At 53.3% G+C, this 24,720-nt stretch overlaps 2 protein-coding genes across 4 annotated transcripts; one reads left to right on the top strand and one right to left on the bottom strand.

The window, feature by feature from the left end:
- Nucleotides 1-324: 324 nt before the first annotated feature.
- On the bottom strand, nt 325-10,636 carry B9D2 (B9 domain containing 2). The gene is made up of 4 exons (XM_056136790.1): nt 10,443-10,636; nt 9,943-10,034; nt 2,183-2,308; nt 325-691 (listed from the first exon to the last, which is right to left on the bottom strand). Exons 2-4 carry the CDS (start codon nt 10,028-10,030, stop codon nt 378-380), a joined length of 528 nt encoding a protein of 175 aa, XP_055992765.1. The 5' UTR covers nt 10,031-10,034; nt 10,443-10,636; the 3' UTR covers nt 325-377.
- TMEM91 (transmembrane protein 91) lies at nt 6,013-23,486 on the top strand. 3 transcript variants are annotated; one of them, XM_056136792.1, is made up of 4 exons: nt 6,013-6,023; nt 20,093-20,304; nt 22,374-22,523; nt 23,166-23,486. In XM_056136792.1, the coding sequence occupies exons 2-4, from the start codon at nt 20,107-20,109 to the stop codon at nt 23,322-23,324; spliced, it is 507 nt and encodes a 168-aa protein (XP_055992767.1). In that variant the 5' UTR covers nt 6,013-6,023; nt 20,093-20,106; the 3' UTR covers nt 23,325-23,486. The 3 variants fall into 3 exon arrangements, with proteins under 3 accessions (XP_055992767.1, XP_055992768.1, XP_055992766.1); XM_056136793.1 differs by lacking the exon at nt 6,013-6,023 and adding an exon at nt 19,734-19,858 and having other exon boundaries at nt 23,325-23,486; XM_056136791.1 differs by lacking the exon at nt 6,013-6,023 and adding an exon at nt 19,734-19,858.
- Nucleotides 23,487-24,720: the final 1,234 nt, after the last annotated feature.

Raw genomic sequence — 24,720 nt, 5'->3', positions numbered from 1 at the left:
CACAGAAAGCCTGAGGAAGGCGGGGGTCAGTGGGAAAATAGGGGTGGGGGCCCCGTGTACCCCCCCACCCGCGTCATGATGAGGCAGGTCGAGGAAGGCACCGGAGCTCATGAAAAACCGCTCTTTATTGAACACTTCCGAGCGAAGCGGGGGTTCCCCAGCCCCACCTGGGCACTGCCTGGCCCCCACCCCCTCCATTTTACAGATGGGGAAACCGGCCCCCAAGAAGGGCGGCCACTGGGCATCCCTGCCAGGACAGAGTCAGCTCCAGCGGGGTCGAGGCCCCGGACCGGTCCCAGGATGCGCCTGCGGCCGGAGTCTCGGGGTGCGCCGGCTGGGGCTCTGGGTCCTGGGGTGCGCGGGCATCCGGTCCCGGCTCAGCACTCCACTCCGTAGCGCTGGAAGTGGCGCAGCAGCAGCGTGAGGTCCAGGTGCACTGAGCCCCCAGCCGCCGTGTGCAGGCGGTAGCGCTCGGCCCCGCTGTACACCACGTCGCTGTGCAGCAGCTGGGGCCCGCCGCCCACGAAGGTCCTCGCCAGCTGCTCCCTCCAGCTGCCCAGGGGCCGCCAAGTGGGGCAGTCCAGCCGGTGGCTGCCGGGGCTGCTGGGCACGTGGCAGAAGCCGTAGCCTGCAAGCTGGCAGCGGCCGAAGCTATCCTGGGACCACACTTGGAGATGGAGCCTTGGCCAGCCTGCAGGACAGGGATGGGGACATGGGGAATCTGCTGGACCCTGTTCCCTGCCATGACTCCCCGAAGGCCCATATCCTCCACGCCCTTTGGGTCTGGCCTCTGCGGACCCCCTCCAGGGTCTCTCCTCTCAGAGACTTGCTCGGCCTAATCCTGGGCACCTGTCCCACACACATCACCCCGGTTTCCTCCCTATGGTCCTCCCCATACTCCTCTGACTCAGGACCCCACCATCTGCCTCCACTCACATCCCCAGCTTCCCAGTGGCCTTGGATACAACTGGGCACCCTTGGAGATCCAGCCCCCACGTGCCTGGCTGATTCCTTCAAAACTGGGGGACCCAGCCATGGGGCAAGCAGACAAGAATTCCTGCCTGGGAAGGGAGTAAATAAGCAAATTATAGGGTGTGTGGGGAGGTGGGGCCCGGAGCAGGCCTGGGAGCAGGCGGTGGGGGCGGGGTTGCATCTTAGGAAGGGAAGCGCTGGGCATGGAGGCTGCAGCAGATGCCTTGAGGTGGTGCGTGGGGTGGGGGGACACAGCACGCAGCTGCGGGGGCGAGGGGAGAGGGAAGGAACCAGAGGGTCAGGGTTTGACTGACCCTGGAGAGAAGGGCCATGGTGGGTGGGACTCGGGGTTCACGCAGGATCTCTGCAGGGGTGGCAGTAGTCTGGGTAGTGGTGAGGCAGACTGGCCGGCTGCTGGGGTGAGGGAAGAGGTGGGTACTGTGCGCTTCACAAGAAAAGCCAGCTGGGGGTTAGAGCGATAGCACAGCAGGTATGGTGTTTTGCCTTGCACGTGGCCGACCCGCGTTGATTCCCAGCATCCCATATGGTCCCCCAAGCACCATCAGGAGCAATTTCTGAGTGCATGAGCCAGGAGTTACCCCGGTACATAGCAGGGTGTAACCCCCCCCCAAAAAAAAGAAGAGCCAGCGGGGACCCTAAGGACTATAATGGGCAAAGGGCAGAGGCCAGGGGATGGCACTGTGCGATGGTCCTGCCATTCGAAGGACTGAGGGGACAGTGATTGGTCAGGTCCACCACAGTCCCTAAGGTAGTTGGTGGCACTTCAGACTCACATCTGCTGGGAGTATCCATCAGGGCCCCCCCAGTCCCACATTCCATCCCTGGTACCCCTAGTCCTGCCAGCCATTATCCCTGAGCACCACCAGTTGTGGCCCCCAAAACAAAAAAAGCTGAAAGTCTGCCCTGCGCACAGTCCCCAGCCCTACCCCTCTCCCTGGTCCTGGGACCCCGGCCCTGTCCCTATCCCAGGTCCCCAAACCCCAGCCCTGCCCCTCTCCTGGTCCCAGGACCTGGCCCTAGCCCCAGGCTCTCCATAGTTCCACCTCTCCCAGGCCAGTCTCAGAGCCTCAAGACTGAAACAGGGGGACAGGGACAGGACCTAGTATTTCCAATCCCAACATCTTTGGCTGCTGCTCATTCCCATCTCTTCCCCCAGCCCCCACCCCAGCAACCCAGGCCTGGAACTCACCTTGGAGGCCTTTGGTGGCGAAGTGCAGGTCAATAGGGTGGGACCAGTAGGCCATGTCCCCTATCTGCGGCGTGTCCACCTGTGTCTGGCCCTCCCGCACGCCGGAGAGGAGTTTCCATGCCGCCCCTGCAGTGAGAGGCAGGGAACACAGATGGGGCAGGCATGGAATACACCATAGTGCTGCCTGGCATTTGGGGGGGCAGGGGTCTCTGTGAAATCCCTGTGGGGGTTCTAGAGCCCGACATCTCAGATAGAATCTCAGTGCTCAGGGCCAGAGAGAGAAGCCAGGGGTTAAGATGCTTGCCTTGCATGCAGATGACCCTGGTTTGATCCCCAGCACTGCATATGTCCCCAGTCCTTCCAGGAGTGATCTGTGAGCACACAGCACCAGGAGTATCACCTGAATACTGCAGAAATGGCCCAAACCCCCTTCCTCCAAAAAGAAGCCACACTGGATTTGATTGGATAATAAATATTATGTGTCTGAGAGCAAAACACTGATAGAATAAATATGTTTATTAAAAATCCCATGAATCGTTCTGTCTTGGCTTGAAAGGAGTACAGGAAGTATTCAAACTAGGAGAAATAAACTGAAGTCTGCTTAAGAAAAAAAAAAGTCACCCAGGGGTCACAGAGATAACCCAATGGGCAGAGCAAGCCATGCGTGCAGAGCATGTGGGAGGCCCAAGATCAATCCCTGGCATGGCATGGGATTGATCAATCCCGGCATCCCATATTGTCCCCCAAACACTGCCAGGAGCAATCCTCAGGCAATGAGTTGGGAGCAGTCCCTGAATACTGCCGGGCATGGTCCTGAAACAAAACAAACAAAGAGAGTGGAAAAAAGAAAAGAAAAAAATAAATCACCTGGGATGGAAAAAGTTGATCACTGTTAGAGTAAGATCGCCACCACACCCCCTGCCAACCTGTGGTCAGCTCCCAGGCAGGGCAGCGCAATATCCAACACCTCTCCTTCCCCCTCTCAGGGTAGGCTCCAGGGGTTCCAAAGCTATGCAGAGTAGTTTGTCTACCTGTATCCAGCCCCACGCAAGACAGCCCAACCAAAACCTCCTAGACCAAGATCTGCATTTTGTGCCTGACAGGTTTGGCTTTTTGACCTCCCTGGTCACCAGCATTCAGAAGGAACATCATGCAGAGCCCGAGCCAGAGAGCCATAGCCATAGCAGGGAGGACTCTTGGTGACCCGGTTTGATCCCAGCATTCCATATTGTCCCCGAGGCACCACCAGAAATAAGTGCTGAGTGCAGAGCCAGGAGTAACCCTGAGCATCACCGGGTGTAGCCCCAAAACAAAAACAAAATAGAGGGAACGTCTTCCAGACTTCCATGGTGGCACAAATTGAGTTTTTTTGTTTTGGTTTGGTTTTGGGGACATACCTTGTGATGCTCAGCACTGACTCCAGGTTCTGTGCTCAAGGATCACCTGGGGGGGGGGGCATGAGGTGCTGGGAATTAAACCTGGGCCAGCTATGTGTAAGGCAAGCTCCTTTCCTGCTGTAGCATCTGTCTGCTCCCAAGCCATTGTTTTAAAAATTGGGTTCCAGGAGCTGGACAGATAGTATATAGCACGTAGGGAACTTGCCTTGCACAGGGTCTACCAGGATTCAATTCCCAGCATCTTATTGGGTCCTCTGAGCACTGTCAGGAGTAATTCCTGAATGCAGAGCCAGGAGTAACCCCTGGGCATCACTGAGTGTGATCCATAAAAACTAACAACAACAAATCCTTCTAAACACCTTGTCTGATGGACCAGAGCATAGTACAGGCTTGCCCTTGGCTGACCTGGATTCTATCCTGACACTGTGCATGGTCCACCAGGAGTGATCCCTGAGCACAGAGCCAGGAGTCAGCCCTGAGCACTTGCCAGCTGTGGTCACAACCCCTCCCCCACATCCCCCCAAAAAATCCAAATATCTTTTCAGATTTCTGCTGGATAAACAGAAAGTATTCCTGGCAGAGTTAGCCAAGCTCAGGGTTCCCTGAGGGTGAGGAGGATATTATCGCCCCAGGATCCAGAGCCACACCCAGAGTAAGTCAGAAGAAAGCTTTAATATTTCAAACAACTTCCTTTTCCTTGCCAGTTTCTCTCCATAGGTGCCTCTCCGATACTGTTAATGATACGAGCACTTAAATTAAAAAAGTCTCAAACTTCATTTTTTGTCAATTCAGAAGATCCTTGTCTGGGCCTTCTTACCTTAACAATTGAAATAGCAACTCAAACCAATAAACTTTTTTGTTGTCCTTGTTTGTTTGGGTTTGGGGCAACACCCAGAGCCACCCAGGGAATCATCTGGTGCCCAGGATTCAACTCGGGGCTCCTGCATGCAGAGCACAGACACAGCCTCTGAGATGTGTCCTGAGTCCACCTGTCAGCTCTTAAGAGATCACAAGATTCAGATAACTGACTCCCCAAGATTAAGAAAAAACAAAGCCTATGGGGCCGAAGCAAAAGTATAGGGGGGCAGAGCGTTTGCCTTGCACATGGCCAACTGGGGTTCAATCCCCAGTATCCCATAGGGTCCCTCACGCATCACCAGGTAATTCCTGAGCACAGAGTCAGGAGTAACCCCTGAACATCGAAGGGTGTGACCCAAAAAGGGAAAAGAAAAAAAAAGCCAGAGTAAGAGCAAACTCAGCAATCTGGGGTGCATGCTTTGTATGTAGGACACCTGGGTTGGGTTCCATCCCCAAGCCCACATGCCCCCCCCAAGCACTGAGGTGAGAGTAGCCCTGAGGACCACTGGGCTCCCAGAATAAACCAGAGAGCAGGCACAGCTGATCACAAGAGATAAGGAAGTTTTGGGGTTTTTTGTTTTGTTTTTGTTTTTTGGCATTTTGGGTCACACCTGGTGATGCTCAGGGGTTACTCCTGGCTCTGCACTCAGAAATTATTGCTGGTGGTGCTCAGGGGACCATATGGGATGCTGGGATTAAACCCAGCTGGCTTAGGTTCAAGGAAAATGCCCTACCTGTTGTACTACTACTCCAGTCCCTAGAATTTTTTATTTAGAAGGGCAACACCCGGTCATACTGGGGGCACGGGGGCTGGAGGACAGAAGGGCTTGCAGAACCGGCATCTAACTTGGGGCGCTGCATGGCATTTGCTCCACCACTTGAGCTCTCTCCACCACCCCTTGAAAGGATTTCTGAAAAAACAAAATTCTATAATAAGGGCATGAAAAAAAAAAACTATAATGATGCAGTCATACACCAAAGTGGGGCGGGGGAGGGGATCTCCTAAGAAAAACAGACATGCCAGAGCGAGCCAGTATAGCAAGTAAGGAACTTGCCTTGCACACAGACAACTGGGTTTGGTCCCCTGCACTCCATATGATCCCCGCAAGCCCACCAGTAGGGATCCCTGAGCACACCGGGTATGGTGCCCCCCTCGAAAGAAAGAGAGAAAGAGAGAAAGAGAGAAAGAGAGAAAGGAAGGAAGGAAAGAAGGAAGGAAGGAAGGAAGGAAGGAAGGAAGGAAGGAAGGAAGGAAGGAAGGAAAAGCAAGCAAGCAAGCATAGAGATAATATTGTAGGTAAGGTTGGCCTTACATGTGGCAAACCCAAGTTCAATCCCTGGCACCAGAGAGGGTCCCCAGAGCACTGCCAGGAGTAATCCCAGAAAACTGCTGGGTGTGGTCCAAAAAATTTAAAAAAAAATCCAGAATACAAATTGGTTTGGGTTTTGTTGGTTTGTTTTTGATTTTGGGGTCCTGGCGGGCTTGGGACACCAGATGGGGTGTTGGGGATCGAACCAGGCTGGTTGCATCCAAGGAGAATGCCCTCCCCACTGTATTATCGCTCTGGCCCCAGAACCGGTTTGGTGTTGGGAAGTACCTTGACTAGCGTCAAGAGACATCAGGCTCAAAACCGAGTTGCTGGTGCTAAACCTGCATCACCAAACCAAGTCTATTAATGGGAGACTTACTTGCACTTTCAACCCGGAAACGCCAGGCTGGAATTCCCTGGTCAGGTAAGCCTGCTCGCTAAGCCCCACCGATCTCTCACTGCTGGGGGTAAACAGCTTCCAGAGATGGAGTTGGGTGAGACTCTGTAAGGGAATGTCAGCAACAGTTTTGTTCCATCTCTCAGATGTTTTTGGTAACTTGAAACTTTAGTTTTGCGAAGTTAAATGTCGGAAAGTCACTGACTATCCAGATGATTCCCAAATAAAACAAACTGCTGAAACATGAAATTACTCAACTTAAGATTTGTTTCTGGCTTCTTGTTGCAGGAGATTAACAAGAAAGCTTGGCCTATTACTATATAGACTGTGTGCCACCTCAAACAACTGTATTAGGAAGAAGCAGATGACCCAGCTAGAAAGAGCAGTTAAGGGGCCAGAGCGACAGCACAGGGGGGAGGGCATTTGTGGACGCAAGTTCGATCCCCAGCATCCCATATGGTCCCACAAGCACAGCTGGGAGTAATTCCTAAGTGCAGAGCCAGGAGTCATCTGAACATCGCTGGGTGTGACCCCTAAACAAAAACAAAACCAAATCAAAAAACATGACTTTGAGCACAGCCAAGACTAGCTCCTGAGCACCAATTGTGGCCCCAACACGGACCCCCACCCTCTCCAAAAACTATGGCTCTTCACAGCCAACAAGCTCACCAGGCTAGCGATCATTCTATGCATGCAGGAGGGGCAGCTGAACTCCAAACACCACTTTGTCTCCCAAGTACTAGGAGTAATCCTTGAGCACAGAGCTGGGAGTGACCACTGAGCACTGCTAGGTGTGACCCAAACTTGTCCTCATGGAAAGAAGGAAAAGAAGACATGAAGGTTCCTAAGGGTTAAGAAGTCTAAGTTAAGGGGGCCAGAGCAACAGTACAGTGGGTAGGGCATTTGCCTTGCATGTGACCCACCCAGCATTCCATATGGTCCCCAAGCACCTCAATTTGCTCGAGCGGGCCCAGTAACGTCTCCATTGTGAGACTTCTTGTTACTGTGTTTGGCATATTGAATACTCTCAGTAGCTTGCCAGGCTCTCCGAGAGGGGCTGAGGAATCGAACCCGGCTCTGCCGGGCTGGCTGCATGCAAGGCAAACGCCCTACCGCTGTGCTATCACTCCAGCCCTGGTGGTCCCCAAGCACCACCAGGAGTAAATCCTGAGTACAGATCTAGGAGTAACCTCTCAGCACTGCCAGGTGTAGTTCAAAAAGCGGGAAAAAAAAAAAAAGGAATTCTAAATTAAGGGAACTGGAGTGATAGTACAGTGGGCAGAATGTTTGCCTTGCATGCATGCTGCCGACCTGAGTTCAATCCCTGGTATCCCATCTGGTCCCTGAGGCTCACCAGGAGTGATTCCTGAGTGTGGTATACCCCCTAAAAAAATTCTAATTTAAGTGTGCAATTAAAGTTAACAGAAATGATAAGGAAAAAGTCCATGTGTAAAGAAAGATAAGTGTTTTCTGTAGGAGAAGGTATAGGAACCCGAGCTGGATTGGTTTTCATTTTTATTTTTTTTCTGGTTAGGGGAAAAGAAAGTTAAGTACATGGTGTTCTAAGGAAAACCCAGTGATCTCGCAAAGGGAAATAGGAAAGCCATGGGACAGATCTGAGCACAGAGAGCTGGCGGAGGTTTGCAGGAAAGTCATTCTATGAGAGAAATCTCTTTGCAGGGCAAACAGCTCATTCCCCAGCATCTGGTCTTCATCATCCGAGTCCCCCCCACCCCAATCATGTGAGTGCTCCTCCTCTGTCCCGGGAGTCCCAGGCCCGTCCCATCCATGGCGCAGGGGAGATGAGAGATAGACAGATAGATAGATACTTGGCAGACACCCTCCTTTTGCCCCACTGGCTTTAGAACCCCAGCTTGGAGCCTCCAGATGTCTGTAATTAAATGAGTTCCTCTCTTCTACCCATCTGCCCGATGTGGACTTCACTGCCACACCAGCCTCAAGAACCCAGAGGACTTAGGGAAATTCTCTCTCTACCCTATATGTTCCAGTGCCCTGTGTGGCTTGGTTCATGCCCCTTCTTTCTTCTTTTTTTTGGGCGTGGTTGGGGTGGGGGGTCATTGGGGACCATATGGGACACCGGGGATTGAATCCTGGTCAGCTACATGCAAGGCAAGTGCCCTCTCCGCCCCCACCTTGTACAATCACTTCAGTCCCACAGCCCCAATTTCTGAACTCATTTCCTACCCTCTCTCCTGCCCTCCTTACCCTCTGTGGCCTCCCCAGCTCTCTCTGCCTGCTTCTCAGTGCTCCTCCAAGCTGTCCCTATTGCCTAGAAAGTTCTAGCCCTCAAGGTCAGAGGGAAAGTACAGTAGGAAGGGCGTCTGCCTTGCATGCAGCCAACCCGGGATCAATCTCCAGGATCTCATATGGTTCCTAGAGTGCTGCCAGGAGGAATTCCTGAGTGCAGAGCCAGAAGCAAGCCTGAGCATCACTGGGTGTGACCCAAAAATCAAAACAAAACAAAAAAAAAAACAAAAAAAAGGAAAGTTCTGGCCCTTCATGGTCCCAGGCCTGGCTTTCCCCATCTTTTCAGGATCTGCAACTCTCCTCTTGAGGGCCACTTTCTCAGAGGGTTTCAGTTTCTCATCCTCCCATCGTCAAGTCTACCCTGATCTCAGTATCTTTCCCCTTCTTCCTGGTTCCCCACCCCATCAACTGCACACACTTCATCGGTTTATTCGCACTGTCTCCCCAGCTATGAGCGGCCTGGACAGTTAGAACTCTGGCTGGATCCTCAGTAACTCCAGCCCAGCTCCAGGACAAACCAATGATCCTAGGAGGTGGGTGATGGCATGACCCCATTTCAGGGGTAAAGAAGCAGACTTTGGGAAAGACAGTGACTTGGCCCCTTACCACGAGAACGTTCACAGAAGACCTACTGTGTGCTGAACCCTTGTTTCCATGATGGGGGCCCAGTGGGGCTGTGAATACAACCCACCCCAGATCCATCACCTGTACTGCATGGAACCCTGAACACCTCAGGGAGTGACTCCAAGGCACAAATCCGGGAGTAGCTCCCAAGAACCACCACCTATCACCCAAAATGTACAGAATTAAGGTTTTGAAGGACTCCCAGTCATTCCTAAGAAGGTGAATGAAGCCCAAATGGCTGAATTAGGGCTCATGGGTGTTATTTTTTGGGGTGGGGGGGTGGGGGTGAAAGGGTTGGAGGGGTGGGCAACAGCAAGTGGTACTCAGGGCTTGCTCCTGGTTCTGTGCTCAGGGGTCACTCCTGACAGTGCTCAGGGATCTAATGAGGGTTCACTATGTACAAACCAGGTAAGTGCCTTAATCTGTTTTCTCTCTCAGATTCCAGGGCTCAGCTGTAAGAACTGGGAGAATGGGGTACTAGTCTATCTATAGTCCTTAGGGGTTCTGCATTCAGAAAGGAAGAGCTAGGGTCCCCAGAAATGGCATGGGAACTCACACCCTTCCACGTGTGAGTTATATATATATATAAGCAATATATATTTAGTCCTATACCTCCAGGAACGGAATGGAAACTTGGTCCTATACTAAGTTCCTCTCCAGCTGGGAAGTTATCTTTCCTCTCCTACTTTTCAACAAACTTTCCTATTTCCAAAAGGGGGAGTGGGTTGGGGGGGAATGAAATGGGAAAAAGATTAGGAGAAAGCCTGAGCCTCAGAAAGTGTGGTCAAGCCAGGAGTGCTGAGACCCTGAGCATGTAACGATCGGGGGCTCCGAACAGAAGGTAAAGAAGGATGGAGTCCTTAGGCTGGGGGTCTGGTGGGTGAGTGAGCCGAGCAACAGGAATACCTGTGTGGATGCCCCACTTGCAGAAAAGGCTGCTTTCTGAGAAGCCGGTAGCCCCCAAGATCTGCCCGATCACGTGAACCTCAGCCATGGCCCTGAAAGAGGAAAAATAAAATCACAGTCTTGTGCGGTAAGGAGGGTATAATTATAACTCTCTCTGGCCGATGGTGAAATTGATGCCCACCGAGCCAGAGACAGAGCAAGGAATGCAAGCTCGCTCCCTCAAACCACGCGGAGGGATTAGCGGTGCTCCCACCTCGGGGAAACCCTAAAGAAGGAAGGCTGAGCTGAAAAGTTGGCATCTAACTCGACTCATTCCCCATCCCCGCAAAACAAACACTTCCACGGACTGCGCGCAAAGCCCCGCCCCGAGGGCCGTGGCCCCGCCCCCAAGCCCAATGCCCCGCCCCATCCGGCCGAGCAGGCACACTCGACGCGGCGCATGCGTTCTGAGGGCAGGGCCGCCTCCAAGGCCGCGCTTTCCGCGCATGCGTTTCTCCTACCTCCGCGCTCCTAACGGTTAGGAAGGGCCAAAGCGGCGTCAGGGATTGTAGTTCATGGGTCTGGCCCGTCCTTCTCTCTGCGGGCGCTGACCTTCCAGGACAGGCTTGCGCCTCTCCCAGCACCTTCCTAACCACGAGTAAGCTGAGGCGCGGAACCTTCCGAAACCGCGCCCGCCTCCGGGCTCCTGGGTGGTTGCTGGTTGCTGGGGCAACGGCGGCCAATTCTTCGTCTTGAGCCCGCCCTCTGAGTAACTGATTGGCACTAGCTCTCCGCTTGGGGGCGGGTTAATTGTGATGGATGACGTCTCTTCCTTCGCCATTTGGGGCGTGGCTGGGACGGCTGCCATGTTGAGTGTGGCTGAGAAAAGTTGAAGTACTCTTCTCAAAATAAGCAAATCCTTGTATGCGCCGTGCGCCTGTCGTCGCTGACTCCGGCCACAACCCAGAGACTTGAACCAAGAGGAAGTAGAATCACCCTCAGGTGGTTATGTACATCTTCCTACTTCATAACTGGAAAAAAAAAAACTCAAAATCAAAATCCTCATTCAGAGAAATTGGAGAGTGTAGGTGCCCTTCCCTTTTTCAGTTCTCCGAAGGCTCCTGAGGCCTGATAAATCTAACTTCCTTCTCAGAAGTACAGCCCAGTTCTGAGCAACGTGGGTGCAGGAGTCGGGAGCCGGAGGGGAAGGGGCATGAGAAATGAGGAACCCAAATCTTTTTTTCTGCGGAAAGTCCGATTCTTGCAAATTAGACTGCCAGTAACAGGTCTTGTGACCCTGCAAAGGCTCTGAGTCTCGGTTCTCATCACTGTGCAATAGTGAGGTGTGGGGGGGTGGGGATGGAACACAGCGTGAATGAGTCAGTGGTGCTGAAAGCTTGAGGAGGTGCATCTACCTGTTGGTTTTTGGGTTGGGTTTTATTTTTTTTTTTTTTACGTTTTGGGTAACACCCGGAGATACTCAGGGGTTACTCCTGGCTCTGCAACTGAGTTATCCTGGTGGTGCTCAGGGGACCATATAGGATGCCAGTGATGGAACCTGGGTCAGCCGCAGGCAAACAAGTGCAAGGCAAACATCTCCCCACTGTCCTATCACTCTAACCCGCATCCACTGGTTGAGTGTGGGTGGCTTGGTCCTTGCTTCTTTTTCCTTACAGAAAAGTTCCAAAGACAATTTAGGGACTGGAGAGATAGGACAGTGGTAGGGTTTTGCCTTGCATGCATCCAACCCATGTTTGAACTCTGGCATCCTGTATGGCACCCCAAGGAGCACCAAGCTCTGAGTGTAGAGCTAGGAGTAATCCCTGAACATGGCCATTTGTGGCCTCCCCAAAACTCTCCCAAAACAAAGGGAACCCATTAGTTATTTTAGAGGGAAGGGGTTGTAACTGCCACAACCAACAATGCTCAAGGGTCATCCCGGTATGATCAGGGAACTATGCCCTGCCATGGATTGAAACTGGGTCAGCTGCATTGCAAGGCAATTGCCTTAATTTCTATACTATCTCTCCAGCCTCATTTGTTATTACTGTTTTTTTTTATTGAATATCCACGATAGACCATTACAAAGCTGTTCATGATTAGGTTTCAATCATACAATGATCCAACACCCATCCCTCCACCAGTGTAAATTTCTCATCACCGATGTCCCCCGTTTCCCTCTCATCCACCTCCCAGAATTCCTCTGTGACAGGCACTTTTCTTCTTTCTATCTCTCCTTTTATGCATTATGGTTTGCAATACAGATACTAAGAGGTCATCATGTTTATTCAGTATTTTTATTGGAAGGTAAGGGTAAAGGAACTTTTCTTAACTGGGTGTGGATGTGACTGCCGAGGTTTCTAGAAGTTCAGGGAGGTAGCTTATCCTGACCCCCAAGAAAGACTAGAGATTTCAGTCACAAAACCCACATACCCGAATTTTCAGCAGATTATATCTTGGTGAGGTTCATCGTGAGATGGTGGAGTCTGGCTGGGTGCATGACCATGATTTCAGATTGTGGGAGAAGTAGCTTCCAGGGCCTCTGTTTGGGTGGGGACCAGACTGATCCTTTTCCTCCGATTTACCCCAGTCTGTTCAGCCTTGCCCAGGTCTGAGATTAACTGCAGCTTTTGATCTCTTTCGAGATTTATTTATGGGTCTCTGAAGCAAGTAGAAGAGCTTACATGGCACTGGAGTTGGTTCATTGAGGGTGACTGCCAGTGCTTCCAGGAGTGTGGGGAAGTGGGGGGTTGGGGGGAGGTAGCTCAAACCGACTCTGAGAAAGCTTGGAGATTTCAGTCACAAAACCCGCATATCTGAATTTTCAACAGGTTAATATCTTGGTGAGGTCTATCCAGAGGCGGTGGAATCTGGCTAGGGGCATGGCAGTGATTTTGGATTGTGGGAGCAAGCAGCTGCCAGGGGCTCTGCTTGGGCAGGCACCAGGCTGACCTGCCTCACTCTGATTTACCCTTGTCTGTTCAGCCTTCTACAGGTGCAAGATTAACTGTGACTTTTGATCTCTTTTGAAATTCATGGGTTTCTGAAACCAGGCCGATAAATGAGCTTGTATAGCTGAACTGGAGGTGGTTTTGTTGGGCATGGCTCCCACATACCTAACTTTTGGCTATTTAATTTCTTGGGAAACTTGGTCCCGAGTTGTTAGGGTCTGGCCAGAGGCACAGTGGCCAGATTTGGGGGTATCAGGAAGCCTGAAGGCACCATCAAGCTGCTGATGCTGATGCACTCGACCCATGGGTACAGGTTGACTCCCTGTTATTATTTTTAACACAATGGGAATTACAAATGTCAGCCACCAGCTCCAAGTTCAATAGGTTTATTAATATATAAAAAAATAATCCAATAAGATAATACTTCAGGGATGAACCTACTTGAAAGCCATGTTTTGTTTTGGTTTGGTTTGTTTGCTTTTTTGGTCATACCCAGCAATGCTCAGGGGTTTCTCATAGCTCTGCACTCAGGAATCACTCCTGGAGGTGCTCAGGAGACCACATGGGATGCCGGAGATGAAACCCAGGTCAGCTGTGTGCAAGGCACTGCTGTACTATCACACCGTCCCTGTTGTACTATCACTCCGACCCAAAGCCGCATTTCTTTACTGCATTCTTTGTACTGGCTCTTGCAAACTAAACCTTTTGTATGTGTGATGTCCTTTAATCCTTAGAGCCCACAGTGTTAGTACTATCAGTCTTATTTAAGGTGAAGAAACTAGGGGCCAGAGAGATAGTACAGCAGGTACTGTGTTTACCTTACATGCAGCCCGCCCAGGTTCCATCCCCAGCACCTTATACGGTCCCCTGAGCACAACCCAGAGTAATTCCTGAGCTCAGAGCCAGAGTAACCCCTGAGCATTGCCAGTGTGTCAACAAAACACATTTTTAAAAAAGATTAAAAAACTAGGGCAAGGGGCTGGAGCGATAGCACAGTGGGTAGGGCGTTTGCCTTCCACGCAGCCAACATGGCCGACACGGGTTCAATTCCCAGCACCCCATATGGTCCCCTGAGCACCGCCAGGAGCAATTCCTGAGTCCATGAGCCAGGAGTAACTCTGAGCATCGCCGGGTGTGACCCAAAAAGCAAAAAAAAAAAAAAAAACACTAGGGCAAAATCATAGTTCTGTCTGATTCTATCAGAGAATTTTGTTGTCACCAGCCCTGGATCTGTGCTCTGGGGATCTCACATATTGCTGTGGATGTCAACAGGTTCCTGACCCACAATCACATGCAATGCAAGTGCTGTAACCTCTGTACTGTCTCTCTGTCCTCTTTATTTATTCTATATATTTGGGCAACACCTGGAAGTGCTCAGGGGCTTGCTTCTGGCTCTGTGCTCAGGGGTCACTTCTGGGGGCTTGGGGACCTTATGAGGTGTCGGGGGTACAAGGCAAGCACCCTTACCACTGTACTAGCTCTCAGACTTCTCTGAAAGTTTTAAAATTTTTGTTTTGGGGTGACATCCAGCAGTGCTGAGGGGCTTACTCCTACTTTTGTGGTCAGGGATCACTCCTACTGATATGTGGTGCCAAGGATCAAACCTAGGTAAACTACCTATAAGACAAACACCCTACTCACTGTTTTATCACTTTGACCTCTCTTTTCCTTTTTTTTTTCTTTTTGGGTCACACCTGGTGTTGCACAGGAGTTGCTCCTGGCTCATGCACTCAGGAATTACTCTTGGCGGTGCTCGGGGTCAAACATGGGTCGGCCATGTGCAAAGCAAACGCCCTACCCGCTGTGCTATTGCTCTTGCTCCAGCCCTCTTTTCCATTTTTAAGGGAGTATTTTTTGGGGGGCACACCCAGCAATGCTCAGGGATTACTCTTGGATACCAAGATCAAACCTAGGACAGCAATATGCAAGGCAAATTTTCCACCTGCTGTACTATTAAGCTTTTCCCATTTTCCATTTTGTAATAAGTCATCACTGCAAAAACACTAGATTGTGGTTTTTTGTTTGCTTTGTTTGGGGGCCATACCCAGCGATGCTCAGAGGTTGCTCCTGTCTCTGCACTCAGGAATTATTCCTGGCAGTGCTTGGGGGACCTTATGGGATGCCGGGGATCAAACCCAGGTCGGACGTGTACAAGGCAACAAATGAACACACGAGAGTTATAAACATCATGTTCCTCCAATCATCGTTTATCACAAAAGGGAGCCCTGATGCTCATGACGGGCTCCTGGGTAGTTTCTGGTAGTGAACAGGGGCTCCAGGGCCTCAGATGTTTTGGATTCACAGCCCCAGGGATCAGCAGGGCCGGGTTAGGCTGTCTTTGATCTCCGTCTTGGAGGCCCAATGCACATATTTCTGCTGGTGGGTCATCAGAGCTCTGGAGATGGACTAGCAGATTGTGTAAGTCTAGCCCACGTGACCACCCCTTGCCCAGAGACACATATGTCAACGCCATGATGCTGCAAATGTCTTCTTGTTCTTTCTTTTTTTGGCAGGGGTGGGGGGTTGGGTTTGGGTCATACCCAGCAATGCTCAGGAGTTAGTCCTGGCTTTGCATTCAGGAATCACTGCTGGTGATGCTCAGGGGACCATATGAGATAGGCAGGTATCAAGCCTGGGTCAGCCACATGCAAGGCTAATGCCCTCTCACTTTATTATCACTCTGACCTCTTGGTTTTTTTTTTTCTTTTTGGGTCATACCCAGCAATGCTCAGGAGTTACTCCTGGCTCTGCATTCAGGAATTACTTCTGTCGGTGCTCGGGGGACCATATGGGATGCTGGGAATCAAACCCGGGTCGGCCGCGTGCAAGGCAAATGCCCTACCCGCTGTGCTATCGCTCCAGCCCCCCAGACCCTTGTTCTTTAATTTGGGCCACAATTGATGGTGCTCAGTGACCGCACATGGCTCAGTGCTCAGGGAGCCAGGCAGTGCCTCCTGCACACCAATCCTACAATCCTGAGGCTGGAGAGCTAGTACAGTAGATAAAGTGTTTGCCCTGCACATGGCTGTCCCAGCTTCAATCTCTGCACCTTCAGGGGGATCCCTGGACACAGAGCTGAGAGTAAGCACCCCCAGAGCACAAGCTAGGTGTGGCCCCCAAATCAAAACAAACCAACATACACACACATACACGCACATACACTCACGCCAACCCTCATAGCCATCTCCCCAGCCCTACAGATATCACTGTTCCCGGAGCAGATGAAGTAAAAGAGTGGCTTGGGCTGCAGCATTGAGAGGCTCCATTAGCGCTGAGCTACCCATTCCCCTGATGAGGCCAGATGTACCAGCCTTTGTGGTGTAGACTTTAGACTGCAGTGGGCTCCTGGACTGTGGGTATAGACGAGGGCGCCTTCCAGTGGCCAGAAAGGTTGAAAGCTCTTGCCCTGTATGCTGCCAACTCTGGTTTGTTTGTTTGTTTGTTTCTTTGTTTCTCTCTCTCTCTCTTTTTGTGGTTTATTTGTTTTGTTTGGGGGCCACAACTGTCTCTGCTCAGGACTGATTCTTGGCTCTGTGCTCAGGGATCACTCACTTCTGGCAATCTTAAGTGACTATCTGGGATGCCAAGAATCAAACCTGAGTCAGCCCCGTGCTAGCAAGTGCCCTACCTGATGATCTCTCAGGCGCTGTTTTTTGGGGCCACACCCAGGTAGTGTCCAGGGATCACACCTGGTGGGGCTCAGGAGATCATTTGTGGTGTCTGAGATCAAACCCAGGTAGGCAGCATGCAAGGCTGGACTATAGCTCTGGGCTGGTTTGACCCTGGCTCAGATGTTCCTTGAGCACTGTCAGGGGGAGTTGTCCAACGCTGCTGAGTGTGGTCCTCAAACCCAGAAAACACCACGTTCTTCAGCAAACTTGCTATGCAACCAGGAGTGCCACTTCCCTGCTATGTCTATCGAAGACTCTAGGAATCTCTTGTCAACCTCTCATCCCACAGAGAAAGAGAGAGCTTGAGGTTGATGGTGGGTACAGCGAAGTAACAGGAAATGAATGGAGCTCCAGGGTCCTCTAGGGGAACAAAAGGACCCCTAGGGAAACTGGGGAATGCATGTCCCCACCCCCAAATAGGTAGGAAAGGGATCTCAGGGAACACTCCTGGCAGGCTCAGGTGACAATCTGGGGTGGATCCCGGGGAAACCCTGGGGCAGGGCCGATTCCCAGTACAAACTGCAGGAATGTGTATGTTTCATGGTGATGAGTGACGGGAAAATCGGCGTGAGGGGGAGCTGCGGGGAACGCTGAGGTGGGGCACCCAGATGCCCTGCCCTGTCCCCTGTCATCCACCCTCTGGGCTCTGCCCATCTGCCAGAAATCCTGGCTGAGCCAAGTGCACATGCAGAAACCATCTGCTCACTTGGGAGTGGGGATGGAGCCAGCGCCAGTGCCAGCTTCTGGACTCCTGGCTCGGAGCCCTTGAGCCCTGTGGCAGTAGGAACTCTGGCTGGCCTCCCATCAGGAGGGAAATCCTCCTGCCTGCCCAGCTGCCCTTGCCCCAGGACTTCTGCAAGGGGAATTCCATGACAATGGGTGAGGGTGTGTGGAGGGAGGAGGGAGGGTCCCCTAATCAGACTAACGGAGATGGTGGAAACCCGAGTTATTCACAACTTCAGGCTCCAAGTGCTTTTCTTTGGGCAAATGTTGGGCTTGGTTATCTGCCTAATGAAAAGGCTTTATTGCAAGTTCCTGTATGTTGCCACGTCTATCAAACAAAGATCATTTACCCCATGTAATCAATAAAGGAATTGGGGTTCTGGGCACAGGGGCTGAGGTGCCTCCCTTGCAGGACAGGAAAAGAGTACAGGGCATAGGTCTTTGCTCTGTATACTGCTGATCCTGATCCATCCTGTTACCTCAAACGGTCCCCCAGCCCCACCAGGAGTGGTCGCTCCTGAGCACAGAGCCAGGAATCGCCCGGATCACCGCCAGGTGAGGCCTCAAAGCAAAAACAAAAAGGGGGCTTGCATGGTAATGCAGACACAGGCTCGATGCCAGCACCTCCTGATCGCCAGGTGCGACCCCTGAGCCCTGCTTGGATGTGGTTCCAGTGCCCTGCTCCGTACCTGAAATAAAATTGGGGTTCAGAGAGGTGGGTATTTTACGCAGAGATCATGGCAAGCGCCTCAAGCCAGTAAAGGCCACTCAGGCGCCTATGGGTGCCCACCGCGACTCCTAAGAGTCGCCTGGACTGAATCCCAAGAATCTGTGCACCCCACCTCTGCCTCGCCTGGGGCCGGAAGGGGCATCCGCGGCCCCTGCAGCCCCTGCTGATCTGGGCCTCGGTTTCTTCCCGGCACGAGGGGCGGGCATAGGGCTGCGCGGAAGGATGCAGGCGCCGCCAGCCGCGCGCGGACCGGGGGAGAGACGAGCTGCGGGAGCGCGTGTGCGTGCACACAGCCTCATTCCTGGGGTGGGGGAGGCAGGGCCGCGCCAGGAAGGCCCTGGAGGACAGGAGACGACGTCTTGGGTACCGGCCGGGGGGTGCATGCAAAGACCCGCAAGATCCTGAGACTCCATCAGCATTCACAGCCCCCCAGGCCCCGCCCAGGCCGCGGGACCGCCCCCACCCCCGCCCCCGCGCGCTGCTGGGGGACCTCCAGCAAGCGCGCCCCAACCTCTCCAGCATCCCCGGACCTGAGTGCCCAGAGAAGGAAAGCGGGGTTCAGTGAGCGCCTCCACCCCGAGCTCCAGGGCCGCGTCAGTGCAGGGGGCCTGGGACCGGTGAGTGACAGGCGGAGGCGGGGACACCGCCCCTCCCCGGGGTCCGGGTGCTGGGATTCTGAGCCTTGGGGAGGAAACGGCCTCCAGCCGGGCTTGACGTGAGGGCCGGAAGCGTGGGGGCCACTCCAGGGCCGTGTCTGTGTCCCCGGGAGGAGCGTGTTGGGGAGAAGGAAGGATGCAAAGTTGGATTCTGCTTAGACTCGGGTTCTGGGGAGTTGGGGGATGGGCAGGAAGCCCCGTGGGGTCTTGGATTTGACACCAGTGGGGAGGGGATCCCGAAGCATGTTTGGGTGCAAAGGAAGGGTCAAGAGGGGCATGTGATGCTGGGGGGTATGGGCGTCACTGGGATGTGTTAGAAGGTTTGGGGCTGGGCTATAGATGGTGGAGGGGAGGGCGTTTGCCTTGCATGTGGTTGACCCGGGTTGGATCCCCAGCATCCCACATGATCCCCAAGAGAGAGCACCACTAGTAGTAAATCCTGAGTGCAGAGCCAGGAGTAAGCCCTGAGCAATGCCAAATGTGACCCACTAAAAAATAAAATAAGGGGCTGGAGATATGGTACAGTGGGAAGGGTGCTTGCCCTGAACTCGGCTGACCCAGGTTCGATCCCTGCCATCCCATTTAGTTCCCCAAGCACCGCTAGGATTAATTCCTGAGTGCAGAGCTAGGAATAACCCCTGAGCATCGCCGGGTGTGACCCAAAAGGCAAATAATAATAATAATAATAATAATAATAAAGAGGAGGTTTGGGCGCTGATGGGGAGTTTCATAAGAGCAGTTATTTGGGGCAGGTGAGTCTTGGGGACCCGTGTGTGGTGCCAGGCAGCGGGGGCGGGGGGACTTGCCTGGGAGGCAAGGAGAGAGATAGGGAGTGCAGGTCTGGGGGCACAGAGCTCTGAATTCGTGTGTCTGGTCCACTGTACCTTTGGAGGTGGGATTCCCAAACTCATTTGGCCTTCTGTTCCCTTATTTTCCTTCTTTTGGGGCAGGGGCCTGGGACTCTCTGGGGTATTGGTGACTGAGCCTGGGTCAGCCGCTTGCAGGGCAGATGCCTTGACCTCTGTCTTACCTCCTTGGCTGTCTCCCCTTTTCAGAAAAAAACAAAAAACAAAACAAAACAAAAAAACTCCCCTTTAAATCAACAAACAGAAAGTACCCCTCCATTTGCTCAGGAGACTGCTGGCCCCATCATTTCAGCACCCCTCGGGACGTGTTATCTCCCAATTTGGAAAACACTGGTTTGGGGTAAGTGTGTGACAGGTAGGTGGAGTTTCCCTGGGGAGAGCCCGTGGTAGGGCAGGGCAAATGCCCAGAGTTCTTGGCACATCCCCAGATGGCCTTGTCTTTTCTTGACCTCAATTTTTACCACCTGTAAAATGGGCCGAGGGCGATGCTCATTGGCCCCTGTCCTGCACCTCTCTCTCAAGCAGGCAGGGCAAGAATGGTGAGACTTTGACAGTTTGCTTCCTCTTCCTCCAGGAAGTCCCTCTGGCATGGACAGCTCCAGTCTACAAGAGCTCCAGCAGCCTCTGCTGGTGGATGCTGGCAGCTGCGAATTCCCCATCTGGAAGCCTGGTGAGATGGAGCTGGGCCAGGAGGCAATCTTTGAGTCACTGAGGGCCTGGCCGTGCCTACCACCACTTCCCTCCGTGAGCGCTGGCCTGGGGGAGCCAAGGGCCCCTGACCTTGAGGTAGGAGCTGCGCGTTAATGGAAAGGGGGTTGGGGGGGGAGTGCCAGGAGCATCCAGAAGCTAGGGAAATCATTTTTTAATCTAGTTCGAGGTCTGACTAGAAGATTCCTTTTTCTGGGACTTGCAAATGCCTGCCAGGTAGAAGGGGTCTTTCTCTGCCCTCCAGGACTATCCCTTCTTTTCTGGCCTTGTGGTAACTTTTAAATCATGCAGGGTGGGGCTGGAATGATAGTCCAATGGACAGGGCGTCTGCCTTGTACACAGTTGACCTCAGTTCGTTCCTCAACACTAGATATGGTCCCCTGAGCCCACCAGGAGCGATTCCTGAGCTCAGTGCCAGGAGGAAGCCTTGAGCATTGCAAGGTGTGGCCCCAAAACCAAAAAAAAAAAAAAAACCCTTAAAAAGCAATCTTGCAGAGTAGGTCAACCAACTCAACAGGCCGCACACACTTCGCATGCAGTTTTGGGTTCAGTCCCCAGCAATTCATAGCCCCAGAGCTGGGAGAAGTTCCTTATCACCCCAAAATCAAACTGTCTTCAGGGCCTGGGAGAGAGCACAGCAGCCAGGGCACCTGGCCAGTGTGCACAACCCGGATTCAAGCAGCACCATGGGTATACAGTCCTGCAGGCTGGGGCACTGCCAGGAGGCCTGGGTGCCACCAGCTCTGCAGGGCCCAAACAGCACTACATTCTTTTGAGGCCACACCAGCAGTTTTCAGGGCTTACTCCTTGTTCTGCACTCAGGAATCACACCTGGCAGTGCTCAGGAGACCCCAGAGGATACCAGGGATACAACATGACTTGGCAGTATGCAAGGCAAAAATGCCCAACCTACTAGTTTTCCAGTTCGCAGTATTACACTCATGCTGAACCAGCTGCCCGGCTGGTCAAGACTAGCTAGTGCCACCTCCACGCCCCCACAGGATCTCCTGAGCACTGCGTAGAGGCCCCTCCAAAGATCCTTGTAAGGTATTTGATACAAGATCAATGAGGTAGGGCTGGAGAGATAGCACAGCAGGTAGGGCTTTTGCCTTGCACGCGGATGACCCGGGTTCTATTCCCAGCATTCCATATGGTCCCCTGAACACCGCCAGGCATAATTCCTGAGTGCAGATCCAGGAGTAACCCCTGTGCATCGCTGGTTGTAACCCCCCCCCCCCAAAATCAATGAGGTATGTAAGTTATATATATGGCAGATGAGGCCACCAAACTCACACCTGGCACTGCCTGGGAGAGGGAGAACTGAGCTGGGGATGGAACCCCAGGGTTCACTTATGCAAGACATGTGCATGTCCCAGGGCCATCGTTCTGGTTCTAAAACACAAGAGAGCAAGAGACAGAGACAGAGAAAGAGAGCCACAGATAGGGCACACCACAGGTAGGGCACTGGCCTTGCACGCAGCTGTCCAATCCTGGCATCACATGTGCCCAGAGCCCACCAGGAATGATTCCTTAGCAGAGCCAGGAGTAAACCCTGAGTAATACCAGGTGGTGATCCCCAGGGGAAAAAAAAATTCGGTGAGGATCTTGTATCAAAAAGTCAGTGTGGGCAGATCATGGGCAGGCCAAAGAGCTGCTCTCCAGACATCCCTGACATCCCTTTTTCTTTCTTTCTTGGTTTTTGGGCCACACTGGCAGTGCTCAGGGTTTCCTCCTGGAGGGCCCTGGGGCACCATATGGGATGCTGGGGATAGTACCTGGTTTGGCCACGTTCAAGGCAAGCGCCCTCCCCTCTGTACTACATCTCTGGCCTCAATGTCCCCTTCTCTGCAGGTTCTGGTGGGAGATAGTATCCTGGTCCGTAACTCGCGTGATCTGACCCATCACGTCCTGGGAGTTGAAGGGGTGGAGAAGGGGCTTATCTCTGGGAACAGGAGCTGCAGCTTCCTCTCTGCCGTGTGTGTGTGTGTGTGTGTGTGTGTGTGTGTGTGTGTGTGTGTGTGCGTGTGTGTGTATGATTGGTTTTGGGGGCTATGGGAAGCAAGGAGTGGGCAAAGAGGGGTTATAGGGAGCAAAGACTAGGCAAGAGGAGGCATGTGACACACACCCAGGCTTTCTCCCGCCTGCAGGACACATCCTCCAGCGACAGTGACTCGGACTGGGACGAGGGTGACCTTGTGACCCCACTCGAGCCCCACGACCACGTTGGCCTGGCTGTCTTCTCCATGCTGTGCTGTTTCTGGCCCGTGGGCATCACTGCCTTCTGCCTGGCCCAGAAGGTCAGTCTGGGAGGTGGGAGCACGAGTGGATTCAAGATGAAGGAGAAAAACCTTGTTTAGGGGCCGGAGCAATAGTAGCAATAGTACAGCAGGCTGGGTGCTTGCCTTGCATGCGGCCGACCTGGGTTCAGTCCCCAGCATCCCATATGGTCTTCAGGAGTGATTCTTGAATGCAGTCAGGAGGAACCCCTGAGCATCACCCCCCCTCAGAAAAAAAAAAACCACCAAAAAACCTTAGGGGCCTGGTGTGTTGCCCGCCTCCCCAAAAAACGAGAAAAGAAAAAAAGAAAAACCCAACGGGTCTTGCTTGGGGGAACGGAGGGAGGGAGAAGGAATCCCATAGGCAAATTCCAGGATGAAAGAGTCTCATGGGGACAGCCGGAGGTGGCAGAGCCCAAACTCAGAAGTCTAAACAGCACCTCTCTGGGCCTCAGTGTCCTCATCTGTAAAATGGGCAGAATTCCCAACTAGAGGCTCCTGGGAAGCTCAGATGTGTTGGGACAGGGGCTTATGAATACATACACAGATGTTTTCATTCATCACCTGTGTCCCGGTGCCTGGTGTCAGGGTGAGGTAGGGCCAGGGAGAAGCAAAGTGGATGGGTTGGGGAGGCATGAATGATTGCCCCCAACCCCTCCACAGACCAACAAGGCCTGGGCTCAGGGGGATTTCCAGGGGGCCGGGGCTGCCTCCCGCCGCGCCTTCCTGCTGGGGGTCCTGGCTGTCGGGCTGGGGGTGTGCACCTATGCCGCGGCCCTGGTGACCCTGGCGGCCTACCTGGCCTTCCGGGCCCCGCCCTAGTCACCCCCGAGGCCCTGTGAACCCAGAGGCTGAGGCCTCGCCAAGCTGAGTGGATGAGGCGGCAAAGCAGCTTCCAGAACCATCCGGAACCCAGAGCACCCGGACCCCCTCCTCTTCCTGGCAGCCACGCAAGATTAAACTCCAGATGCATTTACAGTTGGATCCGTGTCTGTTATGTTTGTGGGGTTAGGGACAGCGTGGAAGGGAATGGGGGCAGCGAAGGAAGGGAGAGGTCTGGGGCCAGAGCAACAGGACAGCGGGGGTGAGGGGGCAGGGGGACATGGTCCTGGCACACGGCCGACCAGGTTCAATACCCAGCATTCCATATGGCCCCTGACCACTGACAGGAGTGATCCCTACGCACCTCAGGTGTGGCCTCAAAACCAAAAAAATAGAGGGATAGGTCAGGGAGACTGGCTGTCCCCAGGGGGTTCCTGGCAAGCCCTGAGGGGCAAAAGGGCTTCTAAAGTACATAATGGGGCCAGAGAAAGAGCAGGGGTGAAGCTCTGGCCTCACACGTGGCCCAGCCCAGTTCAGTCCCTGGTACTGCATGGTCCCCCAGCACTGCCAGGAGAGATTCTTGAGCACAGAGCCGGCAGTAGTGCCCCTCTTTCCCTCTCCCCCTGCCCGGGGCCAACCCCCCCTCCCTCCAAGCCACCAAAACAACTAAACCAAACCTGCCAGATTCAGTCCTTTCCAAAATAGGACTCATTTCCCCCAAACCTCAAGGGGCAAGGGGCTGTCCCCATTCCCCCTGCCCTGGTGGCCATAGAAGGGAAAGCAGCTGGGGTGCAAATTCAAGGAAGGCGCTGGGCTCCATGCTGGGTCCTCTGGGGGCTCCACTCCCCAGTGGGGAGCTCAAGGCAGGCCAGGCTCAGAGGCTGGCGGGCGCCAGGCTCTTTCCTTCTCTTGCTCTCCGAAAGCACCAGCTCCTGGGCATTTTGCTAGAACGGGCCACACCCCACCCGGTGCCCACCGGCATCATCACTGGCCAATTGAAGGTAAGGATGTGCTAGAATCCTTCGACAGCTCAGTTGGTAGAGCGGAGGACTGTAGGTGTGAAGGTAAGGATGTGCTTCCTGTTCAGGTGGGGGGGCACCCAGGCGATACCCCCTCCTGCACGGGGGTGCTCTATCTCATGAACTGAGCAGGGTGGGGTGTGATCAGCCCTGCAGTGTCCATGGCTGAAAAGGACCCTAGAGGGTCTTAAGGTGCAGCTGAGCGGGGGACAGGGAGTCACATTTAAAGGGCTGGGATGCTTGTTCTGGGAAACACAAGGGGGCTGTTAAATAGCAATGACACCCCCAGCTCCCCACCCCAGCTCTGCAGGTGCTCCAGCAGCCACCAACCCAGATCCTTAAGTATCCATGTGGGAGCAGCAGTGGGTGGGAGGGCA

This window comes from Sorex fumeus, unplaced genomic scaffold (genome assembly GCF_029834395.1).
Source record: "Sorex fumeus unplaced genomic scaffold, SorFum_2.1 ptg000122l, whole genome shotgun sequence".
In the NCBI taxonomy this organism is placed as follows: Eukaryota; Metazoa; Chordata; class Mammalia; order Eulipotyphla; family Soricidae; genus Sorex; species Sorex fumeus.
The sequence above is the reverse complement of the archived record's forward strand: the minus strand, read 5'-3'. Positions and strand labels throughout refer to the sequence as shown.

What these genes read in the sequence shown, in the direction of transcription:
- B9D2 (XM_056136790.1), bottom strand. Translation starts at nt 10,030, where the DNA reads ATGGCTGAGGTTCACGTGATCGGGCAGATCTTGGGGGCTACCGGCTTC. An exon ending in CAAGTGGGGCATCCACACAG is followed by an intron (nt 2,309 to 9,942) that starts GTATTCCTGTTG and finishes CTCTCACTGCAG; the next exon opens with GGGCGGCATGGAAACTCCTC. An exon ending in CGCCACCAAAGGCCTCCAAG is followed by an intron (nt 692 to 2,182) that starts GTGAGTTCCAGG and finishes CCTGTCCTGCAG; the next exon opens with GCTGGCCAAGGCTCCATCTC.
- TMEM91 (XM_056136792.1), top strand. Translation starts at nt 20,107, where the DNA reads ATGGACAGCTCCAGTCTACAAGAGCTCCAGCAGCCTCTGCTGGTGGAT. An exon ending in CAAGGGCCCCTGACCTTGAG is followed by an intron (nt 20,305 to 22,373) that starts GTAGGAGCTGCG and finishes TCCCGCCTGCAG; the next exon opens with GACACATCCTCCAGCGACAG. An exon ending in CCTTCTGCCTGGCCCAGAAG is followed by an intron (nt 22,524 to 23,165) that starts GTCAGTCTGGGA and finishes ACCCCTCCACAG; the next exon opens with ACCAACAAGGCCTGGGCTCA.